At 35.7% G+C, this 23,080-nt stretch overlaps 1 protein-coding gene across 18 annotated transcripts in view; it reads right to left on the bottom strand.

Moving 5' to 3' along the window:
* The window catches only part of RIMS2 (regulating synaptic membrane exocytosis 2), a 780,622-nt gene that overhangs the window by 111,539 nt on the left and 646,003 nt on the right, over positions 1 to 23,080 (bottom strand). For 4 of the 18 annotated variants that reach the window (XM_017885185.1, XM_017885183.1, XM_017885184.1 and 1 more), the window contains one exon: positions 1,346 to 1,587. The exons of the other annotated variants lie outside the window; for them this stretch is intronic. In XM_017885185.1, the coding sequence (XP_017740674.1) occupies positions 1,346 to 1,587 (242 nt within the window). The remainder of the gene's footprint in view (positions 1 to 1,345; positions 1,588 to 23,080) is intronic. 18 annotated transcript variants of the gene reach the window in all.

The following is a 23,080-nucleotide window of genomic DNA, read 5'->3' as shown; positions in this document are numbered from 1 at the left end:
CTTTTTAGAGAAATTTTAGATTGACAGATGTTTGTAAGTTTTAAAGAAAAAAATATAATGAACTTCTATTAGAGAAGTATAAAAAAATCTCAATTTCAAAAGGCCAACATGTATCATATTAGCACAACATAGTTAATGATGTATAAATATTAACAATTTTAAAAGTCACTAAAGTATGATCTGTATGTTCACTGTCCATAAATTAAACTTCTATTTATACGTTAAAATGCAAAATAGTATTTTAAAACAATAAAAAATCCTATAACAAAAATCACTTTAAATATCTTTAGTTACAACCAGAATATAAAAAATACCGCCAAATAATTATTTCAATATAATATTGTTAAATAAGACTAAATTCCCAGAATTACAATTATAGTTTGTAAAAATCAAGATTAGCCGGGTCCAAGAATTAAAGTAACTTTAAATTATTTTGTGCTGTAGATTTATATCTGACTTCTATGTATGAGAGTCCTAGTAGTCAAGCATAAATTAGATTTAATCCAGCTGCCTATAATTTATTTTGCAATAAAAGAAACACCATATTACATGCATTTGTTTGTTAAGTAGAAGATATGCTATTATTTCCAAGATACCAAGGATTTAATGTTTAATTATCAACACCCATTTGAAAAAAAGACATTGCTCTGATTCACAAATTTCTTAATTGCCAACAGTGGCTTTTCTGAGTAGGAGTGTTGTCTATAATTTGTTTTTGCAGATGTGATTTAGCAACTGAATTTTAAAGTAGCAAAGCTTTGAATATCTTCACTGTCAGCAGAAAATTCCTCCATCCCTGCTGCTGGAGAATATTGCTGTTTGAAGTTTTAACAGGGAAATAAAAATTGCAGTGAGAAAATTGATAACTACTGGCAAATGTTGCTTACAAACTGAAAAGGAAGTTGGGTTGTCAGCAATACAAGAACTGTATTATTCACACAAAATATGAGGAATCATCTTCACAGTATCTTGCTGGGAATGGAAATTAATTTAGCTGGTTCCAACTTGAGGAACCTAAAGAAAAGCAAATATCCCCCATTTCAGATTATCTTTACAAAGGATCAGCAACTGGCAATTGGGTGTTACAGCATAACTCTTTGCTGAGGAGGAAAGACATTATCTACATTTTAAGAACACTAGCCAAGGTTCATTTTGAAGCAGGCTCATTGATCACTGGAAAAAACATCATTGTTGATTTCAGAAAGGTTAACTAGTTTAAAATGCCCTTTCCCTCTGGAACATGTCATCATCCACATATTACTGCAATAAAACGAGTAAGAGAAGAGAAATATATCTTGTAATGACAACTCAAATATGAAGTTAAAAGTAACATTAAAATTCCTACCCGTTTGGCTGAGCTGAGAAGCACTGCGACTTTTCCGTGACAGACCAACAATAGCTACCATTTTGGCACCAATGCTAGAGCGCCGCTTTTTGCCACTGGTGCCCAAGGCGCCCACTGCAGTGTCAGACTGGCTGCCATCATTCTTCTCCAGTGAGCACATGTCTCCACTGATGCTGGTGCTTTTTGTCATGTTCTTCCCTGATATGCCCATTTGTCTGCTTTGCATTTTGGATGTAAAGACACTGTCAGCCGATGGATCGTTAAAAGTGAGGACAAGAGTAAAAAGGAAAAGACAGAAAATGCATTTTAGATAAAACATTTAGAGTATAATTAAATTATATCATCTAATGGAATATATTTTTAGGATTTAAAAAATTTCAAGTACCATGGTCTTGATTTTGTGCTTTGCTACTCTGGGCCAACCTTACAGCAAATATGCAAAATCAGATTTATGATTTTATTTCTACTGTCAAAGACAAGGTGCAAGTTTGCATGGTCACAGAAAAAAAATTCATGAGAAATCAGTGGGTTCATTTAAGACACTATGCTGTCCTGCAAGTGGAAGTATGCCTTTAGGTAGGCATACAACATAAGGGAGAAGTTTACAAAAACATTCTTCTGTACTTTACTGTTGCTTTCAAAAAGAAATTAGACAAGTGGGAAAATTTTACCAAAAAAATTAAAAAAGGCCAATAATATAGTATCCATTTCAAGAGTGGCCCTGTAACTTTTCTCATAATAAGGTTTATCTAATAATGGTTAAATTTTCTAAAAGACTTGCTATTTTCATTAGCTTTGAATTAAAAAATATTTTATTTCACTTTACTTAATTTCATCATTACTGATATAAATCTATATTACAAAAATAAAGAAAAGAAAGATTTCCTTCTTGCATTCTTTTGAAAGAAAGAAAAATCATTATCAGTTTTCCAGACAGTGCACCAGAAAGCAATCAATGAATCACTGAGGCATGTGAGCTGATTAATAATCTACTGCAAGACTAATACTGCAACTGGGAGTAATTAAAGAAATGACTTTGGATTTTTCCACGATTTCTGGGGTATGGTAGAGGTAGATTAGAAAGTGAAGAATCTGGAAGCAGGCTATCTAGCTAGTCCCCATAAACCTAGGAGGAATTTGAGGGAAGAAGTCTGTTTTGCAGGAATGAAAAGACTTATTTACACATCAATTTTTGACTCAGTATTGGGGAAGTTTTATTTTGGTTCTGATAATGAATGTTTAATATGTAAAGTAATAAAAAAGAATAAGAATCAAGAAATAGAAATATCTTTAAACATTACTTAAAGGATGGGAATTAGAAAACTAACCTATTGAGGTGAACTCTTATATCTAATTCAATATCTTGGTCTTCCAAAAAAAAGTGTTTTCTATCCTAGAGTAAAATCTGGTTAAAGGCTAGGACCACATATTACTTTTGTTAACCTATGTAATATCTTCTCCAAGTATTTAAGAGGGAAAAGACCCAGTGTGAAATTAAAAAATATATAGTGAAGTATACTATTATATCCCTCACATTCGTTTTAAGAAAAACTGTGGCATACATAGTCAGAAACAGGACAGAGAGAGTCCATGTGTGTATGTGTGTGTGTGTGTGTGAGAGAGAGAGAAGGCACAGGCAGGTGAAGAGAGAAGAGAAGAGAAGAGAAGAGAAGAGAAGAGAAGAGAAGAGAAGAGAAGAGAAAAGAGAAGAGAATATGTTTCTGTAATATCCTGAACTGATAATTTTCAACTTTGTTTGATTTTGATAGACAGTAAAAAGACAAGGCTTGTTATAGTTTAAAAGGGCCAAAGTTTAACAGAAACTAAGGCTTCATATGTTCCATAGTTAGAATAAACTAGTGTTTCTGTTATATAGCAATTTTTGGGTGGGCACAGTAGCTCACGCCTGTAATCCTAGCACTTAGGGAGGCTGAGGCAAGATTACTGCTTAAGCTCAGGAATTTGATACCAGCCTGGGCAACATGTGAGACCCCATCTCTACAAAAAAGTAAAAAATTAGCCAGGCATAGTGGCACATGCCTGTAGTCCCAGCTACTTGGGAGGCACAGGTGGGAGGATCACCTGAGCCCGAGAGGTTGAGGTTGCAGTGAGCCGAGATGGTGCCACTGTACTCCAGCCTTGATGACAGAGTGAGATCCTGTCTCAGAAAAAAGAAAAAGAAATTTTCACTGAAAACATATACTTTTCTAAAGAGCCACCTAATCTACTAATTACCAAGGATGTCAAAGATACATTCACAAAATTGTATCTTGTGATTTTGCATTTGAATTTTATGTTTGAATATCAAGGCCATAAAGAACTTGACCAAAATCAAATAAGCTACTACAATAAAATACTAATTGGAACTGATACATCATTTTGTAGATAATATTTTAATAAGAACTTGGTTTGAAACAAGTACACTTCTCTTCAACCTAACAACTTTAATAAAGCATTATTTACAAAAGGAGTTATTTATTTTTATTCATTTTTAGAGATGGCATTTTGCTCTGTCACCCAGACTAGGGTGCAGTGGTATAATCACAGCTCATCGTAACCTTAAACACCTGGGCTCAAGTGATTTTCCTGCTTTAGTATCCTACGTAGCTAGGACTACAGTGCATGCCAGCACACCCGGCTAGTTTTTTTTGGGGCGGGGGCGGGGTAGACAGAATCTCACTGTGTTGCCCGGGCTGGTCTCAACTCCTGGACTCAAGGGATCCTCTCTCCTGGGCCTCCCAAAGTCCTGGGATTACAGGCGTGAGCCACCGAGCCTGGCCCAAAAGGGGTTACTAAATGTTTTATAAGATGGATACTCTTTTTAGTTCCTTGAACTTAGAGATCACTAGGGATGAGTTTATGAATAGTGGCACTAGAGTGGTTTGTTTTGATGAGAGAAAAATTGAGGCTAGGGTTCCTTTTCTTTCTTCACCGTACATCATCTAAAACTATAAGCAAAAAATGTAAAAAAACAAGCTACATTTTTTTTTTTTTAGATGGAGTTTTGCTCTCGTTGCCCAGGCTGTAGTGCAATGGCACAATCTAGCTCACTGCAACCTCCACCTCCTGGGTTCAAGCGATTCTCCTGTCACAGCCTCACAAGTAGCTGAGATTGCAGACATGCACCACCATGTCCAGCTATTTTTATTTTTTATTTTTTTATTTTTAGTAGAGACGGGGTTTCTCCATGTTGGTCAGGTTGGTCGTGAACTCCTGACCTCAGGTGATCCTCCTGCCTTGGCCTCCCAAAGTGCTGGGATTACACACGTGAGCCACCGTGTCTGGTCACAAGCTACCAAAATTTTTAAAGTTTTGGGACTCTTGATTTATGAAAAAGTGTTTAAAGTTTTGGGACTCTTGATTTATGAAATACTTTGTAGTAAAGAATTTGTAATTATGGGCAATATTTTAAAATGCTCAATTTGGTTAGGAAAAGATGCATTACATTAGCAATTGTTTTAAAAGAGAAATTTTATAAGGGTTTGGAAATACAGTATGTTTCAGTACTTCTGGTGGGATCTCAGTGATAGATTTCTAAAGAGCAACTTGGCAATATATGTCAAAAGCCTTAAAAAGAAATAAGCCTACCCTTTAACCTGGCAATTCTAGTTTAGAATTTATCACAAGGGAAAACTTAGCAATGTGTACAGATTTAGCTATAATGATATTTACTGCACAATTGATTATAATAGCAAAAAAAAAAAAAAAAAAAAAAACAACAACAACAAAATAAAAACATGGGGAGAAAACCCACAAATGTCCAACAATAGTGGGTGTTTAAATAAATTATGTTCATCAATAAAAGACAATGCACTTTTGAAAATGCTGTTATATATAAATGTTTATGGACATAAAAAGATATTCTTGATGGCAGGGGATGGGGAGGGAGAAGCAGATATTTGTAACTTAGCTTTGGGTGACATATGTATTAAATATGGATTCACCCTACTAGTAGGGGACATAGGCAAATTCACATCCCAGAGTTTTCCAGTGACAGAAATCCAAAATAGTTTTATAAAAAAAGAAGAAACATTTTGTGCTAAACTAAGTAATTTGAAAAGCCTAGATTCATGAGATGAGGTACCAGTCATCTGCACAAAAGGAGAATGAAGAGAATATGATGAAAATAAAATTATGTGTTCAGAAAATTTTATTTTAGGAGAAAATATAAATGTACGTAGCCAAAATATGAAATGATACATTGTGACCAGTCTGCTAAAAGTCATTTTAATTTTTTCTGGTTGATAGCTATGTTTTAAAAAAAGTTTGTCTTTTCTATTTTGTTTTTTTCCAGAATAAACATAAAAAGTGTTGGTAATCAAAAAAAAACTAAAACAGACAAATGAAAAAAGCAATCAAGGACCAACATCACTTCTTTTATGTAATTATTCAACCCACATTAGGTCATGTCACGGGTTAAAGGTACAGTATGGATTTCTAGCTAATCCTAACAGATTACTACACAATATATTGAGTGTTGATATAGGGTGTTCAGTTCTAGAAAGGGACACTGTTTTTACATTTCTAAATATTGTTTTGTGCATATTTATAATTTTGGCTTTAGAAAACAATAAAACTATATATTTAGTATTATCAAAGTTAAATATATAAAACTGCCAATACAAGAGACTGATTTATGGCCAAATTATAGTTGTTGAAAAGTTGTATCCTGAATGGTTAAAGAAGAAGGCAAATCTAGTATTGTCAATCATTAGGAGAAAAGTAACAAATAACCACAAAGCAAGTGAAATATGAGTATTCCCCAAATACATAAATAGCATATTAGGGATTATTGGAAGATGTGATTAAATTAAATGAAGTTTATATGCTATAGGGCCAAAAGTTTTCATTGATAGGTTTGAATGAATAGAGGTAAGTAGTTTGGCTTCAAGATAATAAACAGCAAAGATGAGACAAAGACAAATTCTGAGTCTTAAGAATGCATATTCATGCCAAAACAAATATTTCATCATATTAGAGCTGAGAAGATAGTCTGGAAATAGTTTACCAAGGAATGAAAGACTGGGGTGATTCTATGGAGGCCTAACAGCTAATACAATGGAGTATTAGGACTGTGGCACAGGGACAGAAAAGACATTGAAGAATAGAAAGTAGACAGAGATAGTTCCAGGAGTGAAACTATTTATAACATCTTTGGCAAGGAAGTGGTAATAGAGAGGGCTTGTAGTGTTCAAGAGTTTGAAGACAATAGCATTCTGGTAGATTAGAAACAAACCCAGTAGGACTGGTCAAGCTCCTAAACATGTTATCTTGAAAGGCTTACTTCCTTTTTCTTCCCACTGTTGCGCTCCCTGAGCCAGGTGCCACAAATTAACTGAATACCTGTTACTATTATAATTCATACTTCATCGCACCAGTTGGCAGTTATTGGATACATGTCTGGATTTTAAAGTGCCATTTCTCGCATGTTCTTTGCAGGGAAAAAAACAGCAATGACAACAACAAAAAATCTGGCTTCTGTCTAAAGTTCTCCTTTTATGTAAAAACTTCTCTATATTAAATACCATTTCTTTCCTAAAACGTGGTAGCTGAAATTATTATTATCCTAATTTACTACATAATAAACTTTATTTCACTTTAACTCAAATTACTATCTATGATTTTAGGCTAGTAAACTAGTAATCATTTATTCAACAAAGATTTAATGAACACCTATTATGACAAATATGGGGATACAAAAATGATATGACATAGTCTCTTTGATTAATTTGCTGGCAAGTATCAGCATGTAAAACACAAATATGGCTGCATAAGAACTTGGTTTTTGTTTACAACTGAAATTCCAACGGTCAATTCTAATGTCAAGAAACCTTAATTTAGTTAAATGAAAACCTCTCTTTGAAGAGTATGTAAAACCGAGTTTTCATACTAATTCTTTGACTTCTGGAGATGACAGAAATTTAAAGTTTAGTATTTTTAACATTATTGCAAGTACTATATATAAATACATTATGTTAATATGCTTGAATATATTAGTATAGTATCTAAATGTATTAGAGGTCGTGTGTGTGTGTGTCTGTGTCTATGCCACAAAATGTCCAGGGTTAGGGAGAAATATTTGGCTAATTAACAAAGTATATTTAGTCAAAAACATCTGCCTTGATTATAGCCTTTAGTAATTAATTTGTGTTTAACCTTCTTAAGTCTTAGGTCTCATGGCAGGAAGCAGTATTTCAGGGGTCACAAGGTAGGTCACTGCTTAATTGGGATAATTTAAGGAGCATCCAGGAGGCCTGTAATTTCCAAAATTCCTTTCCCAAGAGCTTGTTAATGCCAAAAGTTCCAATGTATTAAATATTTCTTTTTTAAAAAAACGATTTGTTTCTTAAAGTTTGCTCCCTTTTAACATGTCACATTCCTAGGATTTGGACATTCTTATTTAAAAGATATTTACTTTCGGCCGGGCGCAGTGGCTCATGTCTGTAATCCCAGCACTTTGGGAGGCTGAGGCGGGTGGATCACCTGGGGTCAGAAGTTCGAAACCAGCCTGGCCAAAATGGCAAAACCCCATCTCTACTAAAATGACAAAATTAGCTGGGCGTGGTGGCGGGCACCTGTGATCCTAGCGACTCAGGAGGTTGAGGCAGGAGAATCCCTTGAACCCGGGAGGCAGAGGTTGCAGTGAACCAAGATCACACCATTGCACTCCAGCCTGGGCAACAAGAGTGAAACTTCATCGCAAAATAAATAAATAAATAAAATAAAATAAAATAAAAAATTATTTGAAATAAAACTAAATTAAAAGTAGTAGGCTACATAGCAGGCACTATTCTCAAAATTAAGAGGTATAGCATAGAAAAGGACAGAATACTCCTGTTTCATGGAACTTTCATTCATACTGTCATAGTGAAAGACAGTAAACAAGTAAATAATTGATAATTTTATTTTATTTTATTTTTTTTTTGAGATGTCACCGGGGCTGGAGTGCTGTGGCCTGATCTCAGCTCACTGCAAGCTCCGCCTCCCGGGTTCACGCCATTCTCCTGTCTCAGCCTCCCGAGTAGCTGGGACTACAGGCGCCGCCACGTCGCCCGGCTAGTTTTTTGTAGTTTTAGTATAGACGGGGTTTCACCGTGTTAGCCAGGATGGTCTCGATCTCCTGACCTCGTGATCCGCCCGTCTCGGCCTCCCAAAGTGCTGGGATTACAGGCTTGAGCCACCGCGCCTGGCCAGTAATTGATAATTTTAGATAGTGATATGTGATCTGAAGAAAATAAGATGGAATAAAATAACAAGGGACTGAAAAGTTTGGGGACAACATTAAATAAGGTTGTCAAGGAAGGCCTCTCTGAAGAGGAGACAATTGATCTGAGCTCTGAATGATGAACCCAGTCAGATAAAAGAAGCATGTTCTAAGCTTAGAGAGGAGCAAGTGCAAATATCCTGAGGCAGGAATGAGAATGTTTGTTGGAGAAAATTTACAAAACTAAATATAAATGGAATGAAGTGAAGGTGAGCATTGTAGATAGGATAAGGCCTACCAGTGTGGGGACAAATGCACAGCCTGCATGACTTACTCATATTTAACTGCCTATTCAGGTATTACATCAGCACTGCCCTAAGACTGTGAGAACTTAGAATGCACAGGTTCTTGTATCAGGAGACTTGGGATTCAGCTCAGTATTATGACTCCAAATATAACATCAAAGGGCATTTGGGAGAGATCATGGCTATCTTCCTTAAAAGTGATAAATTTATGAAGGCTAAATCTTTAAGGAAATTAGGAATATTCCTTTATTAACTGAATATAAAAAAATTCATTTAAACCTTTTTTTTTTTTTTTTTTGAGACTCGAGTCTCGCTCTGTCGCCCAGTCTGGAGTGCAGTGGCCGGATCTCCGCTCACTGCAAGCTCCGCCTCCCGGGTTCACGCCATTCTCCTGCCTCAGCCTCCTGAGTAGCTGGGACTACAGGCGCCCGCCACCACGCCCGGCTAATTTTTTGTATTTTTAGTAGAGACAGGGTTTCATCGTGTTAGCCAGGATGGTCTCGATCTCCTGACCTCGTGATCCGCCCGCCTTGGCCTCCCAAAGTGCTGGGATTACAGGCGTGAGCCACCGCGCCCAGCTAAAATTCTTAAGTCTGTCTATATATTGAACCTTTACTATCTCTTGAATTTATAAATTATCTACCAAATTATTGAATAATAGACCTCTCCCTCCACCATGAGTTTGAAGGAAGTTAAAGAAAAATTTTAAATGTATTATGTTATATATCGTAAGCATATGTTTCTCTGTTTATTACACCATGCTCATGGTTCCTAATCATTTGTCTATTATCAAAGGATAATTTTTCAGTATCTTTTATTATGCTAGTTATATGTCCCTGCACTCTTGCTAGCTGTGTTTTATCTTCCTTAAAACAATTAAACACAAAACTACATTTAAAATGTACATGTTTCAAAATAGGTGTTATTTGCTTTCTCTGTGGATTTAAGATAAAATGTATACAAAACCATGATTTTAAAATGTCTTCATTATAACATGTATCTTACAAAACTGTATCTCTTCTCTTCTCAGCTACTTTTTTTTTTTTTAAATCATCCTTAGAGAGATGACCTGGTTTCCATTTTGTTTCTTTTTCTCCTTGAATTTTTAGTTCAAACATTTCTGGACTCAGCTAATTTAAACCATAGTAAACATCTTGCCACATATTGATTGATTCCTTTAGCAAACATCTACCTTGTATCTACTTGGTGTTAGGTCCCAAGGACACAAGTGGGGCTAAAATGGTACCTGCCCTCCATGCTCTGGCATACAGGGGCTAAAATTGACAAAAAGGAAGAATACATTGTTTTCTTCACATAAAAAGGGAATTTTCTCTAACTGTTCTGTTCAAAGCAAGTATCCATTTCTAATTATCTACCTAGAGGTGCCACTTTTTCTAAATTGTGCAAAGCCTCCATTTAGGCAAATGGTAGCTTTGGCCCTGTGGTCAATAAGAACAATAAATAAGACATGAGACATAGTTATGATCTAAGGGGCATATGCTTTAGGGGTACAAATATGAGTGAAAATGCTTATACAAATTAGCAAAAGAAAAGTTATAAGTACAGAGAAAAGGGACATAAACCCAGTGTTAGGAAATTTCACTAGAGGGAAGGATACTATTGAGAATCAGAGATGAGAAAAGCTTTATAAACTTGAGTCTTGAATGGTGGGTAAAAATTATGACATGTAAAGAGAGAAAAATATTCGAGAATATTATCAATAATACAGTGGTTAGAATGCACATGTCATGGTTTTAAGATGCAAAAATCTTCAGTAATAGCAAACTGAATTCAACAATACATTAAAAAGATCTTTCATCATGACCAAGTGGGATTGATCCCAGCGATGCAAAGATGGTTCAACATATGTAAATCAATCAATGTGATACATTATATCAACAGAATGAAGGACAAAAAGCATATGATAATTTCAATTGATGCTGAAAAAGCATTTGATAAAATTAAATATCCCTTCAGGATGAAAACCTTCAAAAAACTGGGTATAGAAGGAACATACCTAAATTCAATAAAAGCCATACACAATAGAACCACAGCTAGTGTCATACTGAAGGGGGAAAAGCTGAAAGCCTTTCCTGCAAGATCTGAAACATGGCAAGGATGCCCATTTTCACCACTATTATTCAACATCATACTGGAAGTCCTAGCTAGATCAATCAGACAAGAGAAATAAACAAAGGGCATCCAAATTGGAAAGAAAGAAGTCAAATTATCTTTGTTTGCAGATGACAGGATTTTATATTTGGAAAAACCTAAAGACTCCACCAAAAAAATTATTAGAATTGATAAACAAATTCAGGAAAGTTGCAGGACATAAAATTGGTATACAAAAATCAGTAGCATTTCTATATGGCAACAGTAAACAATCTGAAAAAGAAATCAAGAAAGTAATCTCATGTATAATAGCTACAAATAAAATAAAATGCCTAGGATAAACTTAACCAAAGAAGTGAAAGATCTCTATAATAAAACTACAAAACACTGGCAGGAGAAATTGAAGAGGACACAAAAAATGGAAAGATATTCTATGTTCATGGACTGGAAGAAACAATATTGTTAAAAATGTCCATACTACCCAAAGCAATCTACAGATTCAATGTAATCTGTATCACAATACCAATATTCTAAACAGAAATAGAAACTATAATCCTAAAATGTATATGGAGCCACAAAAGACCCAGAATAGCTAAAGCTATTCTAAGCAAAAATAACAAAACTGGAGGAATCACACCATCTGACTTCAAATTATACTACAGAGCTCTATTAACCAAAACAGCATGATACTGGAATAAAAACAGACATATAGACCAATGGAACACAATAGAGATCCCAGAAACAAATCCACACACCTTCACTGAAGTCATTTTTGACAAAGGTGTCAAGTAAATACATTGAGGTTAGGACAGTCTCTTCAATAAATGGTGCTGGAAAACAAGATATCCATATGCAGAAAAATATAGATATTTAAAATATAGATCCCGATCTCTTGCCATATACAAACATCAAATCAAAATGGATTAAATATTTAAATTTAAGACCTCAAATTATGAAACTACTAAAAGAAAACATTGGGGAAACTCTCCAGGACACTGGTCTGGGCAAAGATTTCTTGAGTAATACCTCACAAGCTCGGGCAACCAAAGCAAAAATGGACAAATGGGATCACATCAGGCTAAAAAGCTTCTGCCACAGCAAAGGAAACAACGAAGTGAAGAGACAACTCACAGAATCAGAGAAAATATTTGCAAACTACCCGTCTGACAAGGGATTAATAACCAGAATATACAAGAAGCTCAATCAATAGGAAAAAATGTAATAATCCAATTGTAAAATGGGCAAAAGATCTAAATAGAAAATTTTCAGAAGAAGACAAACAAATGGCAAACAAGTATATGAAAAGGCATTCAACATCACTGATCATCAGAGAAATGCAAATCAAAACTACAATGAAATATCATTTCACCCCAGTTAAAATGGATTTTATTGAGAAAAGAGTTGATGGATGCTGGCGAGAACGTGCAAAAAAGGGAACCCTCTTATACCGTTGGTGGGAATGTAAATTAGTATAGCTACTATGAAGAAAAGTTTGGAGGTTCCTCAAGAAACTAAAAATAGAACTACCATATTATCCAGAAATCCCATTGTGAGATATACACCCAAATTGAAGAGATATCTGCACTCTCACGGTTATTGCAGCACTATTCATAATAGCTAAGATTTGGAAGCAACCTAAGTGTCTATCAACAGATGAATGGATAAATAAAATGTACACACATATAATGGAGTACTATTCAGCCACATAAAAGAATGAGATCCCATCATTTACAACAACATGGATGGAACTGGAGGATGTTTTGTTAAGTGAAATAAGCCAGCCACAGCAAGAAAAACTTTGCATGTTTTCACTTATTTGTGGGAGCTAAAAATTAAAACAACTGAACTCATGGATCTAGATTACAGAATGATGGTTATCAGGGGCTGAGAAGGGTACTGGCGAGGTGGCAAGTGAGGAGAATAGGGATGGTTAACGGGTACAAAAATATGATTAGAATGAACAATATCTAGTATTTGAAAGCATAACAGGGTGACTATAGTTAACAATAATTTATTATACATTTAAAAATAATTAAAAGAGTATCATTGGATTGTTTGTAAGAAAGGGTGAATCATTTTTTTCTAACATGTAGAATTTCTAACACAAATGTGAAGCATTGTTACATCTGTGATCTCATTACACAAACCTACAAATGAACAAATAAACAAGGCAATCTATTCAGTGAGGATGTCAAGAATAAAACTATGCTTCACTTCTAAGTATCTTCTATTGATTATATACCTTTCTGCTATTTATCATATGCCATCTATTTATTATATACACGATTGTAAGCTAAATGGGGCAAAGACTTTTCCTCTTTTGTTCATTGGTAAATTGTAGGTTTTAAAATAATGTTTGCCACATGGTAAGTGTTCAGCAAATATTTGTTGAATAAATGAGTTTATCTTGAAAACAAATGTAACTCTCTCAAGGTTGTGATGAGGTAATCCTCATGAATTAACGAAGCAACCCCAATGAGGTAACATATATATAGCAATTAGCACAATGTCTAGAATATGGTTAAGATATGTTGGCTCTAATTATTATGTATATTTACAATTACACGGAGGCATTAAGGCTTTACTAAAAATAGAAACAAACTTGTTAGATTTATTTGAAGAAGCAGCTATTTTATATAACCAGAGAAGGTCTGTGGCCTCGAAGAAACAGTCCCTCAGATTTCATATAGCCAAATAATCCCCATACCTTTGGTAATTTCAAATGTGAAAAATATGTAATTCAATAAAAACCATTCATAAAATAATCTTGGAATGCAGATGACTGATAATAATGAATATACAAGTAAATTTAATTTCATAGACTAATTTATTTGTTAATTTTCAGATTATTGTTAATATGTGAGTACAGCCGAATTTTTTTAACTTTTAAATTCAGGGGTACAAGTGCAGGTTTGTTACATAGGTAAACTTGTGTTATAGGGATCTGTTGTACAGATTATCTCATTACCCAGGTATTAAGCCTAGTACCCATTAGTTATTTTTTCCTGTTCTTCTCCCTTCTCCCACCCTTCACCCTCCAAAAGGCCCCAGTGTGTGTTGTTCCCCTCTCTGTGTCCATGTGTTCTCATCATTTAGCTCCCACTTATAAGTGAGAACATGTGGTATTTAAATTTCTGTTCCTGTGTTAGTTTGCTAAGGATAATGGCCTCCAGCTCTATCTACGTCCCTGCCAAGGGACATAATCTCATTCGTTTTTATGGCTGCATAGCATTCCATGGTGCATATGTACTACATTTTCTTTATCCAGTCTATCACTGATGGGCATTTAGGTTGATTCCATGAACAGACTAATTTATTAACTACAAAATGTCAAATATTATGGTTGGCACTAAATAAAAAGTTATACACTTCTGGCATAAATGCTATACACAATCCACATGAATAAATTTACTCTTCAGTTTTGTTGGTAAATAATTATTAACATTGGAAATTCCCTTTATTCCTTAGATTATCCCTAGAAAACATTTCAAAACTCCAAAATGTGGATTTTCCCATACACCCCTTTTGTCTGTTAAGGATGACAATTTAAGTGCTGTATTATTGCTTCTAGCTAAATGTTAATTAAAATTGGATAAAAATGCTCAGTGAGAGTAGAGACATAAGATAGGCAATAAATGGGTCATCAAAAACGTCGCCACTGTAACCTGAACACATTTATGGCAAAAGTGTTGAACAAAGTATATGGATGATTTGTATATTTAATAAGCAGAGTAATTATCTACTGGTAAGCCAACTGAATTTAATTAGAAAACTCACATTCAAGACATAGCTACACTAATCAAGTTGTAACTGAATAATCAAAGTAGTCTTTATGCCTGGGTTTCCATATTGTATAAAATGGGAATAACATTATCCAGAACATTACCCCAACAGTATCCAGAAGGTTGCTACAAGGCTTTCTGTCTCCTTTCCTTCTAGCTTAATTAATTCGTTATCTTTACTCTTCAACATTATGAGAACCTTGAGCCCTCCACTTTTTTTCCAATATCAGCCCCTTCCTCTTCACTTATACTTAACCAACTTAGGTTCCATAGCCCATCATTTCAATCACTCTTTTGTAAATATCTTAAACTTTCTGAGTCTCCCTCCTCGTAAGACATCCAACTGGCTGAACTGCTTGATAAATCCTACCACATGCTGCTTCTCTGTGTACATCTCAACATTTCAGCAGTTTGTTTGTTTGTTTGTTTGTTTTTAGGTTGGGAGACCTAAAAACCTGGTCTCACTCTGGCACCCAGGCTGGAGTGCACTGGTGCGATCACAATTCACTGTAACCTTGACTTCGTGGGCTCAAGTGATCCTCCCATCTCAGTCTCCCAGGTAGCTGGGACTACAGACATGCACCACCACATCTGATGAATTTTTTCTACTTTTTTCTTTTTGTAGAGACGAAGTTTGAACAAGTTCCCCAGGCTGGTCTTAACTACTTCTGGGCTTGAGCCATGTGCCTGCCTTGGCCTCCCAAAGTGCTGGGATTGCAGGCATGAGCCACCATGCCTGGCCCATATCAGCATTCTTGAAAAAAATGCAGCAGAGCAGTTGCTCCACTATAGTTCACTAACATTGGCCTCAAAATTACAGCATACATATTCTCCCCACTCATACAATAAGGAGTGCATACCTACCTTCTTCATGCTATTCAAACCTCTCAGCTTCTGATTTCCTCTCTGCAGACTACTCGTTACATTTCATAGAGAAAATAGAAGCTACCAGATGAAATTCCCTTACACCGTATACACGAGGTTTTCAAAAATTCATGGAAAATTCATATTATGAAAAAAACTTCATGAATTTCAAATTTTTTTTGCACCAAAAATAAGTTCATACTAACTTGTTATAACATGTCTGAATAGGATCTATTTTGAGGTACTAAGAAGGATAAGACATCCATCTGAAAAGATCCCCTTTCACAGCAACATTAATTCTGCTTAAGTTGAAGCAAGAACAACAAATTTAGGATGAAGTTTGGGTAGAAGAATGGTCAAATCACTAATATTTTATGAAAAGTTTATGGGGACAATGCCCCAAAGAAATCAGCAGTTTACAAATGGATGACTTGTTTTAAGAAGGGACAGGATGATATGTTCAAGATGAAGCCCCCAGTGGTAGACCATCCACATTAATTTGTGAGAAAAAAGTTAATCTTATTTGTACCCTAATCAAAAAGGATGAACAATTAATAGCACAAACAATAGCCAACACCATAGACATATCAATTGGTTCAGCTTATACAATTCTGACTGAAAAATTAAAGTTGAGTAAACTTTCCACTCAATGGGTGCCAAACCTGTTGGATTCAGATTACCTGCAGATAAAAGCAGAGTTTTCAATCAAGTTTTTTTTTTTTTTTTTTTGAGATGAAGTCTCACTCTGTTGCCCAGGCCGGAGTGCAGTGGCACGATCTCAGCTCACTCTAAGCTCCACCTCCCGGGTTCATGCCATTCTCCTGCCTCAGCCTCCCAAGTAGCTGGGACTACAGGCACACGCCACCATGCCCAGCTAATTTTTTGTGTTTTTAGTAGAGACAGGGTTTCACTGTGTTAGCCAGGATGGTCTCAATCTCCTGACCTCGTGATCCACCTGCCTCGGCCTCCCAAAGTGCTGGGATTATAGGCATGAGCCACAGCGCCCAGCAGATTTTTTTTTTTTTTTGAAACAGGGTCTCACTCTGTTGCCCAGGCTGGAGTGCAGTGGCATTATCATGGCTAACTATAGCCTTGATTTCCTCGGTTCAGGTGATTCGCTCACATCAGTCTCCCAAGTAGCTAGGACTACAGGTGCATGCCACCATGTCCAGCTAATTTTTTGTATTTTTGGTAAAGATGGCCTTTTGCCATGTTGCCCAGGCTGGTCTCAAACTCCTGGGCTCAAGCAATCCACCCACCCTGGACTCCCAAAGTGCTGGGATTACAGGCGTCAGTCACCACGCCTGGCTCAACAGAAATTTTAAACAAGTCAGATCAAGATCCTGAAGCATTTCTTTGATGAACTGTAACAGGAGACAGAACATGGCTTAAGCACTACGATGCTGCAGACAAAGCACAATCAAAGCAATGACATTTGAGAGATGGAAGTGGTCCACTCAAAGCAAAAGCAGACTGGTAAAGAGCAAAAGTCATGGCAACTGTTTTTGGGGGATGCTCAAGGCATCTTGCTTGCTAACTTTCTGGAGTGTCAAAGAATCATAATATCTGCTTATTATGAAAGTGTTTTGAGAAGGTTAGCCAAAGCTTTTTTCTGGGCAGAAAAACTGCCTAGAAATGCTTCACCAGAGAAGTCTCCACCACAACAATGTTCCTGCTCATTCCTCTCATCAAATAAGGGCAATTTTTCAAGAGTTTTGATGGGAAATCATTAGCCATTCACCTTACAGTGCTGCTTTGGCTCCTTCTGAATTCTTTTGTTTCCCAATCTTAAAACTCTTTAAAGGGCACCTATTTCTCTTCAGTTAATAATGTAAACAAGACTGCTGTGACATGGTTAAATTTCTTAGGGATAAACTAACTCACTGGTATTATCACTTCCAAAGTGTCTTTTTTTTTTTTTTTTTTTAAGACAGAGTCTCATTCTGTTGCCCAGACTAGAGTATAGTGGTGCGATCTTGGCTCACTGCAACCTCTGCCTCTCGGGTTCAAGCAATTCTCCTACTTCAGCCTCCCAAGTAGCTGGGATTACAGGCGCTCGCCACTATGCTTGGCTAATTTTTGTATTTTTAGTAGAGATGGGGGGGTCTCACTATGTTGGTCAAGCTGGTCTTGAACTCCTGACCTCAAAAGATCCACCCAGCTTGGCCTCTCAAAGTGCTGGGATTACAGGCGTGAGCCACTACGCCTGGCCCCAAAGTATCTTGAATTTGCTGGGGCTTGTGTTGAGAAATAACATTTATTTTTAAAAATTTTTATCTTTTAATTCCATTTTTTCACAAACTTTTTTGAGGTCTCCTTGTATGATACATGATACTATATATCATATATTAATGAATATTTGTAAATATATATAATCTCCAAATTTAAGTAGTAGGCTGAGCTTCTTTCTGAACTTCAGAACTATCTACCCAGTTGCCTACTTGTAACAAGCACTCAGATGTTACACAGAATATCACAAATTTGATCTGTTCCAAATTGAATTTAATCTTTTCTCTCAAACATATTCCTTCTTCAGTGTTCCTTATTTCAGTAAAGGGTATAACTATTTACCTAGTTGCTGAAGGTAAAAATCCAGAGTCACCCTTGATTTCCCCGTTTCCTTCATCCCCACACCTAATCTATCACTAAGTCTTACAAATTCTATCTCTAAAATATCTTACATATCCTTCCATTTCTCCCCATCCAGACCTTGACCACTGAAATCCATGCCACTCTGTCTACTTTACTGCAACAGCATCCTACATGCTTATGTTCCAACTACAACTCATTCTCCACATAGAAGCCACGTGATTTTTCTAAAATACAAATCATTTTATGGCAGTCTACTAGTAAAATTCTTCAGTGTCTTCTCATTGTACTTGGGAAAAATCCAAAATCCATATAATATAAAATATCAGAAGGAATTCCCTTATCTTCCAAATACCAGTCTATAAACCTAATTGTTCTGCACCCTATCCTCTCTTTCTTCTGCCTGTAACAAAAAGTGTCCCTTCTCTTTGGAAAAATCAATTCCTCCACAGGACCTCAGGATCCCACTCTCTTCTCTAATAGGGTCCTACAAGATTTTGGAGATCTGGTCTCTGCCTTTCTCTTTCACCTAAATGTCAAGCCATTTGTCTTTGTGAACAACTCTTTAGCCACAGTGACCTCTTCTAAATTTCTCAAAAATGTCAAGCTCTTTTCCAACTCAGCACCTTCACATGTTACATACTCCACTTAAAATGGTACAAACACAGATGCGGAATGTGAAGGGCAGAAAGGTTATGAAGTTTGCTGAAAGTTTTGTTGCTAGTATTGGAACCCAGCAGTCTGAAACTAGAACTTAGTTTTTTAGTTGCCAACTTTACCAGTAGTATAAGAAGATGAATACGAATTTCCCTTAGCTTAGAACAGGAATTGCCACACTTTAGCCTGCATCAGAATTACCTGGAGGGCTTGTTAAAACACAAAGTTTTTGGTTCATTAGGTCTGGGGTGATACCTGAAAACTGCATTTCTAACAAATTCCCGGGTGATGCTGATGGTACAGATCCATCAAGCACATTTTGAGAATTGTTGGCAGAGACTTACAGAATACAAACTACATGCCATGTGAAAAAATACTAAGTCTTCATTTAATGTTTAGTAAACAACATTCAGGTCACTCCTTTTGTTTCGCCCAATTATTTCAGACCTGTCAAAACTGTCTGCATGTAGCTGTTACCATACAGCTTTTTATGTTACCATAATACTTTACCATACAGGTATGATATGCTGTGGTAATTGTGCTTATCTGTCCTCCTATATCCCTTAGTCAGGAATTTTATAACACCTACCGTCAGAGGTTTATTTTATCTCTGTCTACTCGGTCAACATTTTTGCTTTCATTCCCTCCTGTAATAGACCAGGTCAGAAAAAAGTTTGGAAATTCAAGTATTTGGCCTATTAAAAGGTATGTTTTATGGTATTTGGCCTATTAAAAGGTATGTTTTCTATGTTTTCAAATGATTAGCAACTGTAGGTAGTAAGTACCTAGGCTCATGAGACTGGAGTTCCAACGTTAGAGATAGCATATACAGCATATACGCTGAGACATATGATATTGATTTCTCTGACCTCAGTTCTTCAACTATAAATTTAAGGAAATAGATATTATGGAATATAATCTAATTCTGTTACAAAAGACAAATTATAAAATGACCCAAAAAGAAAGTCTGCAAAGCAGAATTTTAAAATAATAATGAATAAGCTTAGATTAATAAAGAACATGAATATTCCATCCATGAAAATAACGAATACTCTAAAATGCATTTATCTTAGTTCTAATTATTTAACATAGAAAATAAGACAAGGAAAATGAATAACTTTCAAAATTATTTGAATGTGTATACGCATTTGATTGTAACTGAAACAGAAAATACGTATTTTATGAATTTAGAAAATTACTAGCTGCAAATAAGAATTAGAATCTTTACTTTTATCCTCTCATCTTTCATACATTCTTTCATAATCACAATAATACCATAAAAATGGCAGTTGGATCCCATTGTTTACTTCTTTTCTAAATTCTATAGTGCTTATAGTTTTAAATGTAAATCACTCTCTTTGGTTTTAAGTTAATCTAATTTACACAAAGGTATTTGCCAGAAATACTCCCAATAAACCCCAATCTTCAGTTCCTGCCTCGGTCAAATTTAGTTGCCATCCACTGTGCATATGTTTTTCTGTCTTGCCTTTCCCCTTATTCACCATTATTTTCCTATTTTGAAAGATTCAATTTTCTCTCCTCCACAAATTTAAAATAGTTTTTAGCTTAATGTATTATGCACCTCCTAGAGCAATAACTGCTTAATTGCTTCCAACCACTTACCATCTTTTCTAAGGGTAAAGAAACCCAACTCAATTTCATTTTCATATACATGCGAGTGGATGAAGTGATTATTAGTTAATTATTCCAAATTGTCTACGTGTCATCAAATATAACATATTTACTTTAAATAATGTATTAACATATGCATGCATTCATATATATTTCCTCCTCAGACTGCCTGAGGAACATCATCATTCATCTAACTGCCCATATCAAAATCCAAGAAATTTAAGATATGTGTTCTCTTATCCTTACTCTCTCTATCCAAGTTGAGGTTGGTTTAGTTTCCTATCTCTGCCTCTAGCCTTGCCCACTCCAATCATTAATTATAGTAATATTAATAATAATGCTAATAGCCACCACTTATATAATAATCCATGTTGGACTCTATGCAAAATACTTCACACATTTTCTCTTTAACTTACACAGCTCTATGAAGTAGGCGCTATTATACTGTGATGTCTATTTTATGGATGAGAAAGATGTGTTCATAGTAATATTTTATAGATAAAATTCTTGAGAGAATTTCTTTAATGACTTCTTCATCTATAGAATAAAACAGAAGCTCCGTTGCATGGCCCACAAAATGAGTAATGCTCTGACCTATGCCTAACATTGACTTCACCTCCTTCTTTTTTCCCTCTCAAATTAAATGCTCTAGAAATACATAACTATATGTTGTTATCTGAAATACCTGCATAATTTCAGTTTTATGTGCCTTTACATCTGCTTTTGTCTCTTTCATAAATACCATTCTTGCACATGGCCACTTGGCTTACTAAGTCTCTGCTTGAATAAGAGTTCCTCTGTGAAGTCTTACCTAATCTCCACCCCCCAGCTTGGATAACTTTGATGCGTTTTCTTTTATGCCTACTGTATATACAGAAAAACTTTGCAATAACATTTTCTACAGTAATGTGAAATTAGATAACACTTTTGCCAATTTGCTGTCATCTTCTGCCTAAGCACCTGTTAGCAAATTGGTGGGTTAAAATTCTTATCTCCTACGAGGGGGATGTGGTGAGGATGGCAAGGCTCCCAAGCCCATTTTGAGAAACTGGGAGACGGCAAGTAGGTCCCCCAATCCTCTTCCATAGGCTTGGGAAACCAAGAAAGAGGCACCTGGACTTCTGCCATTACGCTGAAAGTTTCAGTCAGCTACAGGATTCAGAATCATATTTATTTTGGGTATTTTTACTAGAGTCAAAAACTGCCACCAGGTGGCGTCAAATTGTAGCTGGAATCTGGGCAGTGGGTATGCCCCAGGACTGCTAGGCGTACAGGTTCACCCAGACCATTACATGAACCTAGTATTTCCACATTGCATCTGACATAGTGAATTTTTGAATATCAATTACAGTGTTTTCTCAGGATCTTACTATATATCCATTATGGAAATTCTTCTATTGCAATTGTTTGCCCTCATGGCATTTGTATATTTTGTCAGTGTTACTTCAGCTGAATAATAAATGCTTTAGAAATATATAGATGTCAACCAATTAACACATATTATTTGTACATCTACTATGTATAAGGCACTGGAGTCAATGCTATGCTAATTAAAAAGAAATACAAGACACAACATTTGTTCTAAAGTCACTTATAACCTAGATTGCTAGATGAAGCATAAAGAAAAAACAATCCCAAGGCAAAATATGGCAAGTGCTAAGTGAATGGTAAAGACATCAAATAATAAAGAATTTCCAGTAAGAAATGAAGAAATCACACAAATCTCCTCTGCCCATCTGTATGTTTCACAACAGTCCTCAGTTCTATGTAGGCCAAGCTGTTGTCTGATGATGAACCCATTTCTGCTTCTATGATGATACAGAATGCATCACCCCATCTGGCACAGTTTCCTCCTTCTTCCACTTAATCTAATCCTTCCATCTTCCAGGAACCACAGGTTATATTTAGATTATAATCTCAACAATGTGCAGACAATTAACGCCTACAGCAGGATGTCGAGAAATGTTTTTATTGATTTGTTTTAAAATCGTATTTATTTCTTTGAGACAGGGTCTTGCTCGCTCCCAGGCCAGAGTGTAGTTGTATTATCAGAGCTGATGGCAACCTCAAACTCCTTTGCTCAAGTGATCCTTCTGCTTCAGCCTCCTATGTAGCTAGACCTACAGGCTTGCACTGCCACACATGGCCATTTTTTTTTTTTTTAATTTTTAATAGAGACATGTTCTCACTATGTTGCCCAGGCTGGTCTGGAACTCCTGGGCTCAATGGATCTATCCTGCTTCACTCTCAAAATGTTGGGATTACAGGCATAAGCCATTGTGTCTGGCCATAAAATCTTCTTCTTAAGTCTCACTTTTGTCCCTTCATTCAAACAATTTAGTCTAAAATGTACCACTTTATTCTTCAGCCACTTTTAAAATCAAGATGTAAGACATAATTGAAGGAAGAAATTATTTTTACATCTAGTCTAGAATAACATTCAGTAATTGCAAATTAGGTCACATTTTAGCCCATTGAGCCCAAGATTCTATAAACAACAAATACATTTTTTTCCTCTTACAAATGTAAAAGATATTTAGCCACTCTATTTAAAACAGGTGTAACTATTTTTTAATTTCAATTCAGTCTA

This window comes from Rhinopithecus bieti, unplaced genomic scaffold (genome assembly GCF_001698545.2).
Source record: "Rhinopithecus bieti isolate Rb0 unplaced genomic scaffold, ASM169854v2 scaffold_13352, whole genome shotgun sequence".
NCBI classification, from domain to species: Eukaryota; Metazoa; Chordata; class Mammalia; order Primates; family Cercopithecidae; genus Rhinopithecus; species Rhinopithecus bieti.
The sequence above is the reverse complement of the archived record's forward strand: the minus strand, read 5'-3'. Positions and strand labels throughout refer to the sequence as shown.